We start from the raw sequence: 20,326 nt of genomic DNA on the forward strand, positions 1-20,326 counted from the left end.
CAGCTAGAATGCCAAAGGTCTGCAATGCTGTAATTGTTGCAAATGGAGGATTCTTTGACGAAAGCAAAGTTTGATGTAAAAAAAATCTTATTTCAAATACAAATCATTATTTCTAACCTTGTCAATGTCTTGACTCTATTTTCTATTCATTTCACAACATATGGTGGTAAATAAGTGTGACTTTTCATGTAAAACACAAAATTGTTTGGGTGATCCCAAACTTTTGAACGGTAGTGTATATATATATATATATATATATATATATATATATAAATGCAAAATAATCCATGTCTTTGTATTTTCATATCAAAGTCCAGTCATGTTTTCTTCCTGTAAAACAAAACATGACGCATTTTTACTTAGGTTTGAACCAACCAATCCGGAACGCGAACCCGGGCCTTCCGCACCACGGGCGACTAGATTAATCGGTCAACTAAAGGGTCTGACTTGTTAGCCAAGGGCTAGTGAGGCTAATGATTCATCGTCATTACACTACCCCCCCTCCCCTCTTCGGAAGCGCGTCCCCGCGCTTCAGCATATCAACTCCCTCACGCCCCAGGGCGCATGCGCTTCCGATGGCTTCACGGTCTCACGTCCCACTTTTGACACCAACGTAACGATTTACCTACCAAAACAGAGACAAGTTTTGGTTTCTCTCACAAATCGGTTTATTAAACATCTCCTACCGCGCCGAGAAAACACACACATGCAGAAATGTCTCGCTCAAGAGCAAAATATTGAAGACACACAACACAGCAATAGGTACCCGACATAACATGCATTCCCGTGATTGGCAAGCGCAGGGGGACTTTAATCAACCATTACCAAATTGTATGCGTTGACTGAGTCATGACCCTATAGTACAAAGCCATACAGCAGATTACAAAATTAAGAACTTGTTTGGGGCGCCCTCTAGAGGTGAAGCGCAATTCGTTTTACGGGGTAAGCTAAATGAAAACTCCTGAACATTCATTCATTCATTCATTCATTATCCAAACCGCTTATCCTTACTCAGGGTCGCAGGGATGCGGGAGCCTATCCCAGCAGTCATTGGGCGGCAGGTCGGGAGACACCCTGGGCAGGCCGCCATGCCATCCTCCTGAACATGTTTTTCAAATGTCAGGCTGATATCTCAACGCGTCGTATTTTGTGTATCGAGTGTAAAGCACGTTGTAACTGTATGTTTCTAAAAGTGCTATTTAAATAGAATTTTGCTTGCTCACTCGCTCGGCACGGTGGTGCAGTGGTTAGCGCGGTCGCCTCACAGCAATAAGGTCCTGGGTTCGAGCCCCGGGGTAGTCCAACCATGGGGGGGGGGCGCGCCTGCCCGCCCCCCCCGGGTCGTCCTCTGTGTGGAGTTTGCATGTTCTCCCCGTGTCTGTGTGGGTTTCCTCCGGGTGCTCCGGTTTCCTCCCACAGTTCAAACACATGAAGGTCAGGTGAATCTAAATTGTGTGTGTGTGTGTGTGTGCGCGTGTGCCCGTGAGCCTTGTAATGGTCTGGCGGCCTGTCCAGAGTGTCTCCCCGCCTGTTTCCGCCCAATGACTGCTGGGGTAGGCTCCAGCATCCCCTCGGTAAAGGATGAGCGGTTTGGATAATGAATGAATGCTTGCTTAATGCGTTATTGCATTTTTGAAAATTATCTATTTTGATAAAAACTGATTGGCTTGTATAATCGAAATGGATTGACATATTGAAATTCCTTTAACAAATTAAGATCAGCAAAGTACTTAGATGATGCTGACTAAATTTTGGGACGTTTGGCTCAGCGGTTGCGGACAAGACGTTGAAAATACGATTTTGAGAAAATGTGAGGAAAAATTTCAAAAGTTGGCATTTTTAGAGCAGAGGACCATTTGAGCAAAGATGCAAATGACTTGAGTGATTAAACTGATAAGAGAACGTTGACGCTAGGCCAAGCCGTTACCGAGATAATTGCGACAACGTAATCTTGATTATTACAGCGCCACCTTGAGGTCAATGGGTGCCATTTTATGTGCCTGCGTGGTGGGTGGGCGGAATTTGTAACCCACCTGCTAATTTTCGTTGTTTTTCGGTTTTACGGTTTTTGCTGCCCAAACACTTTTAGTGGACAAAACTCGTAATAAAGAAAGAATGAAAGCAAAAACAATAGGGACCGCTAAAAAGAAAGAAAGAAAAAGAAACGTAAAATTGAAGATGTAGGCAGGACTGTGGTAAACAAACAGGCGTGCATGTCTTCTGACTCAGTGTCTCGGGTGTGTGGGTCACATGTCGCTGGGCAGAGTCGACAGATCTGACGTTTTGGCTCACCTACGGAGATCGAAAGCACCAAGTTTTAATAATCCAGCCGGCGAAAGAGGAAGGCTATGGCGACGAGCCAGGACGAGGAAAGTTTGGAGTCATTACTCAGTAAGTAAGAACCCCCCCTCCCAAACAAACAAACAAACAAATGAATATAAACTTGTATCGCGTGTGCATGCCACATTTGTTGAGCCTCTCACTGGTGAGACGTTTCCTATTGCAGCTGTCGAGGCTCTGTGCTGTCTTGTCAGTTGACCCACTCCGCTCACCAAACAGCGTTATTTTCGGCATCGTTAAAAGACGGATGTTAACAAAATACGCAACTACCAACAAGCTGTTTGACAAAGTCTTGTAAACGACCCAAAAAAGTTTCCCGAAGCGTAACGTCATCTCGGCAGCTAGACAGCAATAGCCAATCTGCCTCTAACGGGGGTTAATATACCTATGCAGCAGTTTTACAAACGTGCCGTTGCGTGATGGCGACAGACGTACCCCCTTTTAGCCCTCCTGCGCGGCTCAGGGATGGTCGTTCCCTCCGTCGAGCAAGCATCAGGACATTTTGCGGTAAAACGTTTCAACGAGTTCACGACAAATCGTGCGAACGGTGCACGTACGCCAGACCCAGTCGTAGTTGACAGGCAGCGCCGAGTCGCCGCGGACTCCGCTGACTCCGCCGGTGTGTTTGCCTGACGCCTGCCATCAACTCGGCGAAGTTTAGATTAAAACTAAACGCTGCCTCCGTGTGAACACGCTCATTACACATTTGCAGCACACAAAACTAGACCACTGAAGCACAGATCGCATCCCCCACGGTATCACGATGCATCCGAGATGATTCGTGGCTAGAGCTCGTGTTTTCGCTCATAAAGCGGAATTTTATTGACACGTTTGCACTTTCTTGCTTCGTGCATGTGGACGATCTGCATGTCTGTCCCGTCTGAATCGCAGATAAAGCCACGGATCCGGCTAATCAGGAGGACAGATGGGACTTCATCCAGGGCTTCTACGAGCTTGTCAAGGAAAGGGCAGATGGGTAAATACAGATAGTTTAGTTCTCATATTCTCCGCCTCTTGATGCTCTAATGTGCACCTACACACTCGACATGCACTCTTGGCTGTGATACGATTACTATGTAGAAAATGCACTACTACTACTACTACTACTACTACTACTACTATTACTGGTACTTAATAGTACTGATATGCTTACCAATTAACAAATGTATTACTACTGCGACTTACAGTACTGATATGCTTACCAAGTAGCAAATGTATTACTACTGCTACTTACAGTCCTGATATGCTTACCAAGTAGCAAATGTACTACTACTACTACTTCATATATTGTAGTACTATGATATGATTACTATGTAGCACATGCATTACTACTACTACTACTACTACTACTACTACTACTACTACTATGTATAGTATTGATATGCTCACAAAGTAGCAAATATACTACTACTACTTCATATATTGTAGTACTATGATGTGATTACTATGTAGCAAATGCACTACTACTTCTTATGATATGCTTACTAAGTAGCAAATATACAACTACTAGTACTACTTTATATATTCTGGTAGCATGATGTGATTACTGTGTAGCAAATGTACTTCTACAACTACTGCTGCTTCATATAGTACTATGATATGATTACCATGTAGCACTCTATGTATGATGCCATTTGGTAACACTCAAGTTTATCGATGATTCTCTTGTAAGTTGCTTTGGATACAGCCATCTGGCAGATGAGAAAATGTGGATATAAATATTCTGTGTACCTCGCTCATACACTGTGTCAAGTTGTACTACATAAAACTTGTCTTGATATTGGAGTTCAGTGGTATTGTACTGGGTTGTGATACATACGTTTGTTGTCTAAGTTCATGATAATTAGAATCTATTACCCACATTTAACCAAAATGAGGTGTGAAATATTTTAGGGAGTATTACTTGAAAACTAGTTTTGGTTTGATATTATACATAATATTACAAAACACTTGTATTCTTAAACATACTATTTTTGCATATGTTAGCATATATATATATATATATATATATATATATATATATATATTTTATTTTATTTTTTGTGCATGGGGTTTTGAACTGTGTTTTGGGGCAGAGCTCCTCAATTTGGACATTATTTTTGTAGGATGAGGCCAAATGAGAAGTGGTTGCCTCATGTTCTGGTTATTTCTCAAGTCAGTTTCTCAGTTACTTATTCTTTGTCAAGAACATTTGAGTGTGAGGAGGCACTCCAGAGTGTCCTTTCTATTTTTGGTGCTCTTTCTCTTCTCAGTCTCTATTAATGTGATTGTGCTCATGTAAGATATTTGTTAATTTTTCCTACAAAATAGCACTAAGAGAAACTTCAGTGAGTGCCTACATCTGCTGTAGGTGATTATTAGAGCCATATCTCCATCAGTCAGTGTCACATTGTAACTGTATTTCTCTCCAATGCTTTCTCGGGTTTTCGTTTCAAGGTTTGCATTATGGCGCTTTATTTTCGGTATTTCGCTCGTGATCATGACCTTTTTCCTAAATATATCTTTATTCCCCTATTGAAGCAATTATAATTGGCTTATTTATTGTTGTAATTATGCTTGAATAGCATTTTGGTAGCTTTAATGTTTATTTCTGGACTTTTTAAGAGTGTTCAATGAAAGATAAACTGTTCATCCCCTGGTCTCAGTCTGCAGGTAGCCACCCGACTCCTGGCCCACAAGATCCAGTCTCCCCAGGAGAGAGAAGCTCTGCAAGCCCTCACTGTAAGACTGTAATACAAATAAACACTTGGTCTTTCCCTTTTTTAAGTGTGCACAAGAGACTCTTTGTAAATATCCCATTGTCCAATGCACAGTAATTATATTACGTAAAGCTATCACGCGGCTATCACCTAAAATGGCAACTTTGATTCAAAGTTGAATATACATTCCTTTGGGATACATGACATTCATTTGGGTTATGAAAAGAAATGACCACAAGTTGACACCCTCGCTCTGTCACAGACATCATTATCATTACTTAATGGCAACTCTTATGACTGTAAACGATGTCAGCATTCACTCCATTAGTTGGAAAGATGCAATGTATTCGTTGAAACATTTTTAATGGGGGTGGGGGGGTGCTGGAACGTCAAGAATCCCTGTGGCTAAATTCTGTCACATGGCATGATTGACATGAGCTATGTATTATGCTGGTCGAATAGACTAAATAAAGGCAGAGTCTTTTGCTTATATAGGAAACAGTGTTGCTGTTGTTTCACTCAAAAACTCGAATTATCTTGTCAAGGTTCATGTCTCTCATGTCATGTGAGGTTTATAATAAACGGTTGACTAAGGCAGTGCAATGGAGTTATCGCTTGTCTGTATGTTGGGTAAGAAAAAAAAGCTTTTTTTCTCTTTCTAATCACAAATGCTGCTTAAAGGGAAACAATCACGATTTTCAACATTATCTATCTATCTATCTATCTATCTATCTATCTATCTATCTATCTATCTATCTATCTATCTATCTATCTATCTATCTATCTATCTATCTATCTATCTATCTATCTATCTATCTATCTATCTATCTATCTATCTATCTATCTATCTATCTATCTATCTATCTATCTATCTATCTATCTATCTATCTATCTATCTATCTATCTGTCTGTCTGTCTGTCTGTCTGTCTGTGCGCCAGTGACATCACTGGTGAACAATGTGAGAACGTGGGAAAACTACAAACTTTACTCTGAAGTTTGCCATTTCTTTTGGTGAGCTGCATCAAAATAGGCTGCGTTTTATTGGAAAATCCAGATAACGATGCTACATACAGAGCTGTTTAAGTGAATGCCACCAAATGCCATATAAAGACGGTGATTTCACATTGTTTTCAGATGGCTTTTTTTCTTTTTTTTGCACAATTTTGGCGGTGTTTCAGAGTCATGCAGAAGACTGCTCAGTGTTATGGTTGTGCATTGAGTGGTATCCCTACAACATATAGAGGAAATCGTGAATGTTTCCCTTTAACCTTTATAAGGCTGTATTTAAAAAAAAAAGGTTGTTTGTTTCTGTGCTCTACAGGTCCTAGAAGCATGCATGAACAACTGTGGCAAGACATTTCACAGCGAGGTGGCTAAATTCCGCTTCCTCAATGAGCTCATCAAGGTCTTGACACCAAAGGTACTCCTCATCAGAAAGCTTTTTCAGTTTTTACAGGGTCACCAGGAAGCAATATGTTTTCTCGCAAGTTATCTTTACTATCTGCGCTCAAAACATTTTTTTATTTTCTGTTGTTTTGTAAGTAGCTCACGATAAGTGGTCCTCTGGGTTTCTATGGTCTTCTTCTACATCCTTGAAATACCACCCGGAATACACTGATATGGCTTTTGTGCTGCGGATGAAAAAAAAATCTGAGTTGCAAACCCTAAAGATATATTATGTGAGACTGCCACCTTCCCTCTTGGATACAGGCTTTAGAGGATATCTAAACAAAATGTCAATATCAAAACAAAAACAGAGCCTGTCTCTACCCATCACACCCTAGGCTTTCACCATGTCCCCCTTTTAAAAAGCATAGCATAACAAAACCACACAAAAAAGCATGGTATTGTGATAGTCAATTGAAGACGTTGCTTGCTTATACCCTAATTTTATGACGCGTGAGGAGCAGATAAAGCAAAATGGATAGCGATCACTGTGAATGATGCTGATTTAAAACTGTCTGACTCCAACTCCAGGGATGTAGGGGAGCAGAGGCTAGTGTCCATACCTGACAGTTGTGCTTATTATACACTCTCTGTCGCTTTTGAAAAGGCAACTTTTTTATCTATTTATAGTGGACACCTGATCATGTGACATCAATTTTAACTCCCTGGGCTATCAGAATATGTATGCTGCTGTGATGTCACATGAATGTATAAATAGTTATTTAATAGCATCAAGAGTTACATTTGATTTTACTTTTTTACCTTCCATCACCATCCTTGTGTCCTGGAGCGCCCCCTATAGGTTATTATCCCTGTAGCTGCACTTCATATCTGTCCTCAGTGATAGATACACAAGATAGAGATGAGGTTGAAAATCGGAAAAGTAGTCCTTTAACAACAAATTAGACCTAAATACATTTCTTGCACTATATTATAATGTACATGGAATAAATCAAGTAGAACTATAATATTCAACAAGTTTAGCATTATTCACACTGCTATTGAAATGCCACAATTACAACACTTGCATAACCACAATGATGAAGGACGTACAAGATATGCGGCTTTGTCTCTCGATGCAAAGAGCATCATGAAATTGACCACCACTGCTAAGCTGGTTTTCTGCAATACTTTGGCAATTGCTGAGTTTTCCTTACTGTGCAGTTATTTGTAGGATCCCATGGAGGAGAATTATGGGAACAACAGCTGTAAATGATTTAATTCAGTGATGTATGTCTCAGCTAACCTGGCTGATGTGTTTGCACAGTACCTGGGCCAATGGAGTCCTCAGAAGGTTAAAGACAGAGTGACGGAGGTTCTCTATAGTTGGACACTATGGCTAAAAGACGAAAACAAGATCCAGGAAGCGTATCACATGCTTAAGAAACAAGGTGTGAATAATACAAAGAACCTGACAAAAGTCTCACAACTCTCCCATCAAAACTTGACTTACTTTGAATACGTCTCTGAAATTTGGTGCCATAAATTGCTAATGCTAAACTCTTAATGAGGTGAACATTGAATAACTATGTTAACATTATTTTACAAATGTCATTATACAGAACTTGTATTTAATATCTTGCATCGCTTTGTAGAAATATGATTATCTTTGTAATGTTAGTCTTTTTTTTGTGTCATTGCATTGAGTCCTTCCCTGAAGTAAAAACTCACATATACCTTTACTGGTACTTCAGGTTTGGTGAAGGAGGATCCCAAACTAACAGGAATGATTGTAATGCCTCCTTTGCCCCAGAGAACAACAGACTCTGTCTTTGAACAGGAGGAAAAGGCCAAGGTGAGTTCTCATTTATGTTTGTACCTTCAATAAGGTGGGCAAAGAAAAGTTAAATTACATTGTGTTCTTTTTTGTGATCACCTTTTTATTGTTTTTTTTCAATAGGTGTAACTAAATTCATAAGGAGTGGCAGTCTGCTTTTTACTTTGCACTTTCATTTTTCTCTCCCTCCCACTTTTCCTTCTTCACCTTTTAACAGTTGATATAGTTGTAGTGAGGGAAAAAAGACATGCGTCTCACTCATATCTGTTATACCATCAGTTATTAGCCAGATTACTGAAAAGCGCCCGACCTGAGGATCTACAGACAGCCAACAAGCTCATTAAAAACACCATTAAAGAGGTATGGTGCACTGATTTTGTCTGATGTCTTATAGAAATGCTCACACTGAGCGTGCTGTCTGCTGTTTTGCAGGTTCTGGTGCACCTTAATGTGTTTATGTTCATGTGACCTCTTATTTTTCCCACTGTGTGTACTGTAGGAGCAGGAGAAAGCGGAAAGAGTGGCAAAGCGTGTATCTATCCTGGAGGAGGTGGCAACCAGCACCAGAAAGCTTAAAGAGCAGCTAGACATATACAGCCGCAGTGGAAACTCAGTACAAGGCATTGATAATCTGAAGGTATTTCATATATTTTCATGTATATAAAATATGTTTGTATGAAAAAACAAAAACAAAAAACAAACCAAAAGACCATAAGTGCAGGGGACCAAAATTTAGTTCAAGTAATTATTTTATAGATGGGAGGAGTTGTCATTTTTGGGTACATTTGGGTGGCATGGTAGCCCAGTGGTTAGTGCGGTCGCCTCAAAGCAAGAAGGTCCTGGGTTTGAACCCCGGGGTTGTACAACCTTGGGGGGAGGGGGGTCATCCCAGGTTGTCCTCCCAGGTTGTCCTCTGTTTGGAGTTTGCATATTCTCCCTGTGTCTGCGGTGGGTTTTCTCCAGGTGCTCTAGTTTCCCCCCACCATCAAGAAGACATGCATGTTAGGATTAATGCCCCAGCTGCCCACTGCTCCTGCTAGGATGGGTTAAATGCAGAGAAGAATTTCCCCACGGGGATCAATAAAGTATATCAAAATCAAAAAAAAAAACCAAAATCATTGCACGTCATGCAACGTCTGTCAGGATACACAAATCTGTTCTTAAAGAGTATGGAGGGGCTATATAGAAATGTGATGGTATTCACCAATTTGGAAGTCATTATCGGCGATGTTCCGTCAATCGTGAATGTTACCTGAATTTATAGAAGCAAAAAAAAAATTTTTTCCCCCCAAATTCACCAAATATTGGCAAAAAAAGGCATTTTTTCTGCTTACAGTTAAGTGCTGAGTCAGTTCAGTCATATGAGATCCAGATTTGACTCCTGCCTGAGAATCGAGAAAGGGAAAGGGCTTATATTTCTCATGAGTCTGAAATCCCCGCTGATGTCGTTATCGCCGGGTAAATTTTTAACCTACCAACAGTGTTCCCCAGGGACACAGAGAGAAAAGGCAGAATGGTGCCATCCTATAGTGAGCACAACCGAAAACTGATATGTGGAGATAAAGTTACAAAATGGCTTCAAAGTTCCCCTTTGATTTGCATTTGTTAGTCATTACAAAATTAAAATCAAAGCAAACATGCTATCAGTGGCTCACATGAATTAAGACCAATAGGACTTTGCTCTTTTCCTTTTTTTCGGTTCTTTGAAATTTCTTTAAACACCCATTTGCAGGCGCAAGTAGGACTGAAAATAATGAAAGTATAATTATCTGATAATGACAAAAAAACACCTATACTGCGCTCTTGAATAACCCATGAGTCTTTGTTGAAATTGTTTCAGAAACAAAAATCTCATGAGGTTTGTATACCTTTTCTTCAGTTCTGACAGTGGTACCTCAATTTCTGAACTTGTAAAGTTATTTTTCTTTTTGGTTTTAATTTCGGCAGTGTATGCCCAAATGCAAAAGTAGCACTGGATATTCAGATTCTGCTGAATTATTATTATTTTTTTACTTTCTGCACCAAAACACTCACTACCAGCTGTCAATGTACAGTCGTTTTGAGAAGTTAACTGCAAATTTAAGGTTCACTGGCATACCTGTGTCTTGGCTGTTATTTGACTGCTGTCAAGAAACTGTGTTTCAGGATATTGTAATGTTATTTGGCTGCCATTACCAGTAACTGCAAACAGCACGGGCCAGACCCTATTGAAGCTACAACAGCATTTTGACAAGTTTTCTTTAAACAAAATAGTTGAATGTGTGCACCAGATTTGTGAATGAGTGTTTTGAAAACATACATCTTAAGGTCTGCTAATGAGGGCTTAAAAGCCTTTAAGGCCTGGAAGGTCATACGTAGTCCATCTCTCCAACTGACAGAAAAAATACTTAGTTTCACATCTTGGCGCAACCTCTTCTGTCCAGAAGTCCTATCTGAGGGGGAAATGTCCTTTTTTTCATTTATTTTTACTGAGGAGGACACAAAAAGAAACCACACAACAGAGGAAAACACAACACCAAGGCTACTGAGACAAAGGCTTAAGATGCACTTCACACGACAACACCTTTGCCGTGATACAGCACTAAAGCCTGTACATATACCCATACACATAGCCTGGGAACCAGATTGTACTGTGAGCTCATGTTTTACATTTGCTCTGACAGATACATCTGGCCACCCTCCCGTTGAGACAGACTTTCATCCAACCTGGCCCGGGTTGGGCCAATCACAACCGTTTATCTAATATGGGGCATGTTTGATACGATGACGTACAGCCTTATTTTTTTCCCCACCAGCGTTCCAGGAACTCTGCCTCTGATTGGCTAGCACTCATTGCCTCCATGTGTTAGTTTGGTTAAAGTTAGGTTTAAGGGTGGAGTTAGGAATAGGGTTAGCCAATCAGAGGCAGAGTAGGGGCGGGGCTTCCCAGAATGCGGGTGCGAAAAAGTAGCGCTGACATACAGAGGAGCCCCGTTGGCTGCTGCTGATGTGGAATGATCTGTTGAATCGGCTATTGTGACAGTATTAAATGAACTGGACGGTATATTTTCTCTAAAAGAATAGCAAACAACTGCATTTAAGGCTTTTGTTGATGAGAAAGATGTGTTTGCCGTACTTGCGACAGGATTTGGCAAAAGTTTAAGCGCCCTCACGTTTCATTGCTCTGATTGGTTGTCAGTCTATCCAATTGCGTCCAGAGGCATTTTGGTCTGCGCCCATTGATAACGCCCCTTGGAAATTGCAAATGAACTGAGGGGAGACTGGGAACCAGACAAACTCTTAAATGCTAATTTGAGAGTTTGTCTGGTTCCTAGGCTCCTCCTAACATACACCCTCTATTAAAAAAAAAACCTGGGGGGGTGCTCCGGTGCCTCACTTGGTAGAGCGCGTACCACATAAGGCTGAGTCCTTACCGCAGTGGCCTGGGTTCAAATCTGGCCCAGGCCCTTTGCTGTATGTCATCCCCTGCTATTCCTGTCCCTCTCTCGACTATCACTGTCAAATAAATGTGGAAAATGGCAAAAAAAACCAACAAAAACTTGAATTAGAAAGAGGGGAGGAGAATATTTTTGAATGGCTGTGTGACATAAATGCTGCTTGCGTGGAGTTGATTTTTGTTTTTCCCCTCTGTCTTATCTGCAGGCCCAGTATGAGCGCTGTGATAAACTGAGGCCCAGCCTTTTCCGTCTAGCCAGTGACACCATTGATGATGACTCAGCGCTGGCTCAGATTCTGGCGGCTAATGATGAGTTAACACTGGTAGTAACAGCCTACAAAGACACGTTGGCCAGAAGGCAGAATAACAGAGGAGGAAAAGAAGGGAGCAGAACTGAAAAAGTGGAGGGATGTAAAAACGACGGTAAGCCTATGTCATTTTCTCACAAGCAGCACTCGCTTTGTCACTCTCGGCCCTTTGTCCTTGAACAAAACCTGGCCTCTGTATTGTCATTTAACTCTGTTTGACTTGGAAATGCTCCGTTCCTTGGGTGTAGTCGTAGTGTCTGGTCCTTCCATGATGTCCCTGTGATGTCCCCGTTGTATCTTCAGCACCCACAAGTTCGCGAGAGATTAAGACCTACCATCTCATCGACCTGTCAGCTGTGGATTCTCCGCCAACGCGCAGACAAGCCAAGTCACCCGCTCCCATTGTCCCCTGCGACTCATCTTCTCTGGAAGGCTCCTTCCACTCAGTAGTGGACCCGGAGTTAATGGGTACAGGTACTATGCCAGGTCTCCCAGTCGGTTTTCCTCTCTCTTGTGATTCCTTGCTCTTACGTTCTGGATTTTTTTTTCTTAACACTGAGTAATGTGTTATAAAGGCCCATTATAATTTATCATCCTTTGATTACAGGGCTAAATGGTTTGGTCTCAAATCCCAGCCAACCCCCAAGTACAAAGACATACTATGAGGAACTTATGCAGGTGAAGACTATAACTTTAGTTGTTAAAAAAAATGGGGGGGGGGGGGCTTTAGTACAAACTTGTTTGACACAAATACTTTTTTTCCATCAGCTCAGTGGGGATTTCAGCATTACGGATACTGGTCTTGGTGGAGAAGCAGTCTGTTTGTTGAAAGCCCGTGGGTGTGGGGGAATTAGTACATCTTCACATGGGCCTAATACCTGGTAAGGATAGATGAAGATAAAGAGGTATATTTTTAAGTTTCTTGCAGACATCAGGGCTAAATGAAGTGTAGGGATGATGAAATCTTACGTTTTCAAAATGAAAAATATGTCATTCCAGTGCCCTAAAGACAGGCTGGGTGTAATTTATAAACATTAATTTCTTTAGCTGCAGGAAGAACAGTGAGTCTGTTGATGTTACACTAGTGAATATCAGAAGAGTGAGTATGTGATAATACCTCATGTACCTTTGAGCCCATTCTCATCCCACTGCGTCATATATCGATGCTTTCGCTAAAGCGCTGATATATGATGCGGAAAGTACCCTTTAGAGTCTGTATGGAAGTGGCACGTTAACGATTTCTGCATCTTAACCTCTAGACTTAACCACTACCAAACCTTTACCCTACACTTAACCTCTACATATTCTGTAATTTATGAATATTCATATATCAGGGTGCAAGTTTAACACTGACTTTATGGAACACCCTCCTCATCTTGCACATCGGTATCTTACACATCAGATACTGACGCTTTGCCAACGCCATGAGAATGTAATGGTACCTGTATGGGGAAAGTATACATGATCTGCTTTGGAAGTATAAGTATTTGTATAAAATCAGCTACTTTAGAAAAGTAAATTCCAATCTCAGAGAAATTAAATTAAAAAGCCAAGTGCACTGATTGGGATGTCGTTTTGGACCAAGGACACTTAAAAGCAGAAATGTGCTCCTGAGCTACATGCAGCAGCTGAACCTCCTTGCATCTCCTTTTACAAATGAATTCGAATGTACTGCGAGCTGTCTTTCTGGCTGTAGTTTCAATCCCTCGTTGTCACAATGCCGATTTTGTTTTTTGTTTTTCTTATTAGGTCATTTCCCCAAAAACCATTTGCAGAATCAGGGTCACTGTCCATGGCACTGGAAAAATCACCACAATCATCTCTGTTTCCAGTCAAATTGGAGGAAACCCCAAATCCTCCGCAGTCGCTAGCTCACATCCATGTCCCGGTGGAGACGATCAAACCAAGTAAGTCCCGTAAGGTTTAAATTGCCATGTCAGAGTGGAAATACCTAGATCACATTCCCTTGCATGATAGTCATGCTTAAGCTGTGAATTTTAAAACATTGTTGGTGCTCACTGCATATCCACAGACCAATAGATTTACAATAGATGATCAATAGATTTACATCATCTTACACTGTGTCCTAACTGAATGCAACGCGTGTGCTTTATGCTCTATTAGAATGTCCTAACTAGGTGTCCGGGTAACATAGCGGTCTATTCCTTTGCCTATCAACACAGGGATCGCCAGTTCGAATCCCCGTGTTACCTCCGGCTTGGTTGGGCATCCCTACAGACAAAATTGGCCGTGTCTGCGGGTGAGAAGCCAGATGTGGGTATGTGTCCAGGTTGCTGCACTAGCGCTTCCTCTGGTCGGTTGGGGCACCTGTTCAGGGGGATGGGGCAACTGGGGGGAATAGCATGAACCTACCACGTGCTATGTCCCCCTGGTGAAACTCCACACTGTCAGGTGAAAAGAAGCAGCTGGCGATTCCACATATATTGGAGGAGGCATGTGGTAGTCTGCAGCCCTCCCCGGATCGGCAGAGGGGGTGGAGCAGCAACTGGGATGGCTTGGAAGAGTGGGGTAATTGGCCAAGTACAATTGGGGAGAAAAAGGGGGAAAAAATCCCCCCCCAAAAAAGAATGTCCTGACTGTCCGCGAGTGATGCAGCACTGTACACCACAACGCAGTGTGTTGTTTTGAGCCGAAGTTTTGTCGGACGCCTTGTTTCTCTTTACTTCCTGTCGCTTGCATTGAAAAGCGCTGTGTCATGGATGAGGTACATCTCCAGTGTGATCTCGAGCGCACAACTGATAGGGATTTTATTTGTTTACATGATGGTTTCCGTGTGAACAGAGAGCGTCCGATGCAATGCGACAGTTGGACACTCGTGTCCAGTTAGGACACAGTGTTACTTTACTTAGAAGTAAAATTTTTGCCACTTCATTGGCTCAATCATTCTTTTGGCCAAATGAAGCGTTGAAGTAGACATCTTAATATCATTTTAGTTTTTGATCAATTTAAGCTATTTTTAAAAGATACTAAAACATAATCCTTGATTCCTTTCAGTAGACACAGAAGGAGTGAGGCAGCAACACTGTCATTAAAATATGGTTTTGGTTTCAGACAGGAAGTGTGTAGGAACACTTACACATATTACTTAAGGACCAGGTAAAGGAAACACACATGTTGGAGAATAATTACTCAAAACATGTGACAAGATTGGGGAACTATGTAGTACTGGATTGTGGCATTAGACCACTTTTTCTGTTTTTCACCACCTTCATGTTTGAGATCTTTAGTGCGGGGTTGAAATCATGGCTGCACTGGAGCCACCCCCCCCCCCAAGCATGGCTCCTCCTCTACAACTATATAAGAGATGTGCAGAGATCTGCAAGAAGGGCCTGGCATGTGTCCAGATTTGCTGCCGTACACCGCCATACCCAGTCCCTTCCACCGGCCCGCCCTCCAGCATGACATCACACCCCACCCCACGAAGACATCCCCGACCGCCATGCTGCAGAGCACCGCAGGCGGAAGGGGGCCTCACAAGACAGGCCATGCATTGCACCTTCTGGCAACGGAGAGAGGCGGTTGATGGGGTGACTGCTCCCCCAGCCCCGCTTTGTACTTCGTTGGGTGGGCTTGTGGGAGAAGTTTACCTTTAGGGCTTTCTGAAAGCCTTCCAGCGCTTTCAGCAAACATACTCTCAGTGTTTCAGAGCAGAGAATACTGCTTATTTTTCCTGATTTTTTTTTTGTTGCTTCCCCCCCATGTTTTTCTCCCCAATTGTACCTGTCCAATTACCCCACTCTTCCTAGCCGTGCTGGTCGCTGCTCCACCCCCTCTGCCGATCTGCGGAGGGCTGCAGACTACCACATGTCTCCTTCGATACATGTGGAGTCGCCAGCGGCTTCTTTTTCACCTGACAGTGAGGAGTTTTGCCAGGGTGACGTAGCGCGTGGGAGGGTCACGCTATTCCCCCCAGTTCCCCCTCCCTTCTGAGCAGGTGCCCTGACTGACCAGAGGAGGTGCTAGTGCAGCGGCCAGGACACATACCCACATCTGGCTTCCTACCCGCAAGTTGCAGTTAACACGGGGATTCGAACCGGCGATCCTCGTGTTGGTAGGCAAATGAATAGACCGCTACGCTACCCGGATTTTGTCCTGATTTTGAAACCTAATTTTATATACTTGGCGATTTTTTTTTTAATCATTCAAATTTGGCTGGGTGGTTAATAACATATTTATCTGTGGTGTGACAAACCCAGAATGCATATTTATTATTGCTTTACGGGGTTTTTTAAAGCTTTCACTCTCCAAGTTCCACAAGCCTGCAAGCCTTTGGACTCATCAGCCATGTTATCTGAGCTGTTATTGTCTCTTTGTTTGTGGCAGGTTGGCTTGAGCCTATCACCGTATATAACCAAGATGGGATTCACGTCTCCCTCCATTTTGCCAAAGACACTCCCCCAGGACACCCAAGTATTGCTGTGGTTGTCCTCTCCATGGTGAACACCTCCGCTCTTCTTGTGAAAGACTTCTTATTCAAAGCTGCTGTTCCTAAGGTACCAAACTCAGGACACAGATACTTCTGAAACACACTGTCAGAATACGTTATCTATTTTCATAACACACTGTGAGCTGTCGTCTGCACTAGATGGTTGTGATATGACCTCTTTAGGGATGGACAGTTTTTCAAACTAGCCAAATGCTCAAATATCTGAAAATTATTGAAAGTTAATTTCAGAGTCGGTTCACAGCTTGAAATATGCACCAGCGTCCTTTACTTAAGCAATGGAATGTATTTGGTATTGCTGCTTGTTATGTTCATTAGGCTCAGATGTATGATTCAGATTTCATAGTTTCAGGTGATGAACGTTTCTTAAATTCTTCTTTTCTGACCTTTTTTCTCTATGAAAAGTTAATTACTCACTTAATCCTCTAACTGAATAAATGCCCTCCAGACGATGTCAGTGAAACTACAGGCCTCATCAGGGACACACCTACCGCCTTACAACCCCCTTCTTCCTCCAGCTGCCATCTCTCAGGTCCTCCTACTGGCTAATCCTCAGAAGGTGAGTGTAGGCAGCACTGTGCAGTCCCAGTACATGACACAAGTATGCACAAGGCACCTACTAACTGAACACCTCATTCAGGGTGCGTTTCAGTTAATGCAAACGTCAGAATAGGAACAGTTGTAATTCACCATCCTGACCATTCACTTGAACTAAAGCGGTATTGTAGATGCTGTTTGTTTGCAGCAACAATAACATGGTTATGGTTTAGGATTGTCAACTATTAAGTTTTTGGTTGGTGTTGCCCGTATGACTTGATGTATCACATGTTACACAATGACTTAATTAGATATTTTCTTGTTAATGTGAAACCCAATTAACTTACCCAGGTAACTCAGCATTTGTTTTTCGTATTAAATTATCCTCTTGCATCTGAGGCCTTAGAAATTTTATTTTATTTAATTTAGTTTATTCATGTATACTACGCTATTGAAGAGACAGATGAGAGATGCAGATAAAGGGACGGCACGGTGACCCAGTGGTTAGAATCAGAATCAGAATCAGAATACTTCACTATCGTCTCACAACAAGAAGGTCCTGGGTTCGAACCCCGGGGTTGTCCAACCTTGGGGTCATCCCAGGTCGTCCTCTGTGTGGAGTTTGCGTGTTCTCCCCATGTCTGTGGTGGGTTTTCTACGGGTGCTCCGGTGTCCCCCACCATCAAAAGAAACATACATGTTAGGGTTTATACTCCTGTCTGTGCCCCTGAGCAAGGTAATGGGAAAAGAACTGGAGTTGGGTCCCCTGGCGCAGCATGAAGGCGGCAGCCCACTGCTCCTAGCTACACAGATCACAGCTAGGATGGGTTAATTTGCGGTGACTGAATTTCCCCAAGGGGATTAATAAAGGAAACTTAAAAACTTTAAAAAAAAGAAGAAGCTTGTTTTGAATTACTATTGATTGAAACACAAGCTGTTATCCGTGCAACTGTGTGCATGTACACATTCCATGGATTTTCCTATATGGAAATTAACCCTTATCTACCTGGTACACTGAGAGAGTCTTTCTGTACAAGACTAAAGTACATCTCATCAATAGATTGTGTAACACAGCGCACTTCTTTGTTTGGGTGCAGTGTTATGTCATCACCGTCCATCTCTAGTCTTTTTACTCTCTCCCTCCATTATTTTCAAATGTTCTTGCTGATTTTATTCCCTCTTCCTGTCCCATTTCCCTCTTCTCCATAGTGTAAGGTTCGTCTGCGCTACAATCTGACCCTGATACATGGCGATCAGCAGCTTAACGAGACAGGAGAGATAGACAACTTCCCCGACTGGGACTCTCTGGTGGGCTTCCAGGAACTTCACTGAACCCATTTCTCTGAGAAGATTCTAAGGCTCTAGAACTTTGGTGGATTTAGAAATCTAGATTCTGAATCCAGAACCAGGGCTGATATGCTGTCATGGCCTCCAAACCGATTGCGGATATGAGTGGGTCTGCGATTGCCATCAAGTTTATGTACGTTTACAGATTGTGCCACGTGGGCGTACTATCTCAGATAGTGTGGTTGATTTGTGTATTGTTCTGTTCCTAGCATGAATGGATATGAGTCTCTTGGGTTTTATGCCTTTGTCACTGCCGTTTATGGCTTCTCAAATTTCCAAAGAGCTGTAAGACACAAATGAGGTGCTTTTTTTCCCCCTTATTCATCTGATCAAGTTCTGTACCTCAAATGTGCCTGGTAAAGTGATAAATGTTTGTGTAAATGTCAGTGGTACCAGTCGCCTGTTGCAAAAGGGCTTACCCAGGCTTCGCTGTGCAACTACATCTTTACTCAGACCTTTATCCATGAAATGGGTTAGGTAAAGTAAAATAAGTAAAATTTAGAACTATTTCCATTCTTAAACTGTGGATAACTCAGTTGTGCACCCCGACAGGTGATCTCGAACCAGTGCTCTTATCCTAAGAACAGACAAGACTACTGATTCCAAACAAGTTGTCTCATACCAATAACCAACAATGACCGTGATCCTTTAGCTAGCTGTCTTCCGAAAACCTTGTTAAAAACTGCCTAGGTCAAGGAATATGATGCAACTTGCTTTGCAAATCTGCTTGAAAAGTGAGATCAGGATTAGAAGTGCTGAAAAGCCTTGTTTGTAGTTATTTTCAAATTTACAGAAGTTTGTAAAAGACGTGCCTTAATGTTTCAGTCTTGAAAATCCTAGTTTTATTTCAACCATGCTGATGCCTATGTTGATACTGGTACTTGCATTGTTGTTTCACCACTCCAAATTGCAGCTGTACATTCGAAATGAAATTTCCACATGTGCTATTGTGCACCTTCCCCACCTCTGAACAAAAATACACAGCTGAAGCTGAGTTTTAGCTGTTGATGGTAAAATTGTTTTATGAGCTTGGCCTACCAGAGCAGCAGCAAATTTTACACTTTTCCTGTTTGGCTCCTACAGTGAAGACATGAAACATGTGCAATATCTTTTTTTTTCTGGCCAAGTCCTATCAGACAGTAATCATCACACTGAGCAAACGTTTTCCCGATTTGGATATTTGTGGATTAGCTAGTATCTTGAATATGCCAGTGAGAGACATAAAAAAATGACATGTTTGCACAAAATCTTCATTTTGTAGCTTTAAAGTTTACTTACAGATTCAGGGTTTTTATCTGTTTGAATTCAAGACTGTATGCTCAGCTGCCTTCTGATGTGAGCGAAGTCCTCTGTGCCATATGTTTCACTGATTAATAAAAATACTGTGTACAATGCTTGACAACTGGCAGTAAGTTTGAATTTTAATGTTAAATGACAAGTGTGACAAGTCCATCCTCAGTTCTAACACTGAGGATGAAGGTCAGCTTTTTAAACCATCTACATCATTTCGTGGTAGTCCAGCAAACATAAATTTTTTTGGAGATTAATCTCTTTCAAACTTAGAACTTTTTTTTTCTTCTAATTTTCCCCCTTTTTCTCCCCAATTGTACTTGGCCAATTACCCCACCTCTCTTGAGTCGCCCTGGTCGCTGCTCTACCCCCTCCGCCGATCCAGGGAGGGCTGCAGACTACCACATGCCTCCTTCGATACATGTGGAGTCGCCAGCCGCTTCTTTTCACCTGACAGAGGAGTTTCACCAGGGGGACATAGCACTTGGGAGGTTCATGCTATTCCCCCCAGTTACCCAGGTGCCCCGACCAACTAGAGGAGGCGCTAGTGCAGCGACCAGGACACATACCCACATCCGGCTTCCCACCCGCAGACACAACCAATCGTGTCTGTAGGGAAGTCCAACCAAGCCGGAGGCAACACAGGGATTCGAACCAGCGATCCCCATGTTGGTAGGCAA

General features: G+C 42.2%; 1 protein-coding gene across 1 annotated transcript; it reads left to right on the forward strand.

Moving 5' to 3' along the window:
• The first annotated feature begins 2,260 nt into the window (after positions 1-2,260).
• Positions 2,261-19,748, forward strand: LOC130112859 (ADP-ribosylation factor-binding protein GGA3-like). Its single transcript, XM_056280374.1, has 16 exons — positions 2,261-2,391; positions 3,232-3,316; positions 4,986-5,061; positions 6,362-6,460; positions 7,754-7,877; positions 8,181-8,281; positions 8,543-8,623; positions 8,763-8,900; positions 11,906-12,122; positions 12,311-12,481; positions 12,615-12,685; positions 12,776-12,888; positions 13,757-13,914; positions 16,352-16,521; positions 16,921-17,031; positions 18,219-19,748. The coding sequence occupies exons 1-16, from the start codon at positions 2,349-2,351 to the stop codon at positions 18,339-18,341; spliced, it is 1,881 nt and encodes a 626-aa protein (XP_056136349.1). The 5' UTR covers positions 2,261-2,348; the 3' UTR covers positions 18,342-19,748.
• The last annotated feature ends 578 nt before the right edge of the window (positions 19,749-20,326 follow it).

Source organism: Lampris incognitus, chromosome 5, assembly GCF_029633865.1.
Source record: "Lampris incognitus isolate fLamInc1 chromosome 5, fLamInc1.hap2, whole genome shotgun sequence".
Classification (NCBI taxonomy): Eukaryota; Metazoa; Chordata; class Actinopteri; order Lampriformes; family Lampridae; genus Lampris; species Lampris incognitus.

Bases quoted from the DNA above. Each gene is read 5' to 3' on its own strand.
- LOC130112859 (XM_056280374.1), top strand. From the start codon at position 2,349: ATGGCGACGAGCCAGGACGAGGAAAGTTTGGAGTCATTACTCA. The intron at 7,878-8,180 runs GTGTGAATAATA...CTGGTACTTCAG, and splicing joins TCACATGCTTAAGAAACAAG to GTTTGGTGAAGGAGGATCCC. The intron at 12,686-12,775 runs GTGAAGACTATA...TTTTTCCATCAG, and splicing joins ACTATGAGGAACTTATGCAG to CTCAGTGGGGATTTCAGCAT.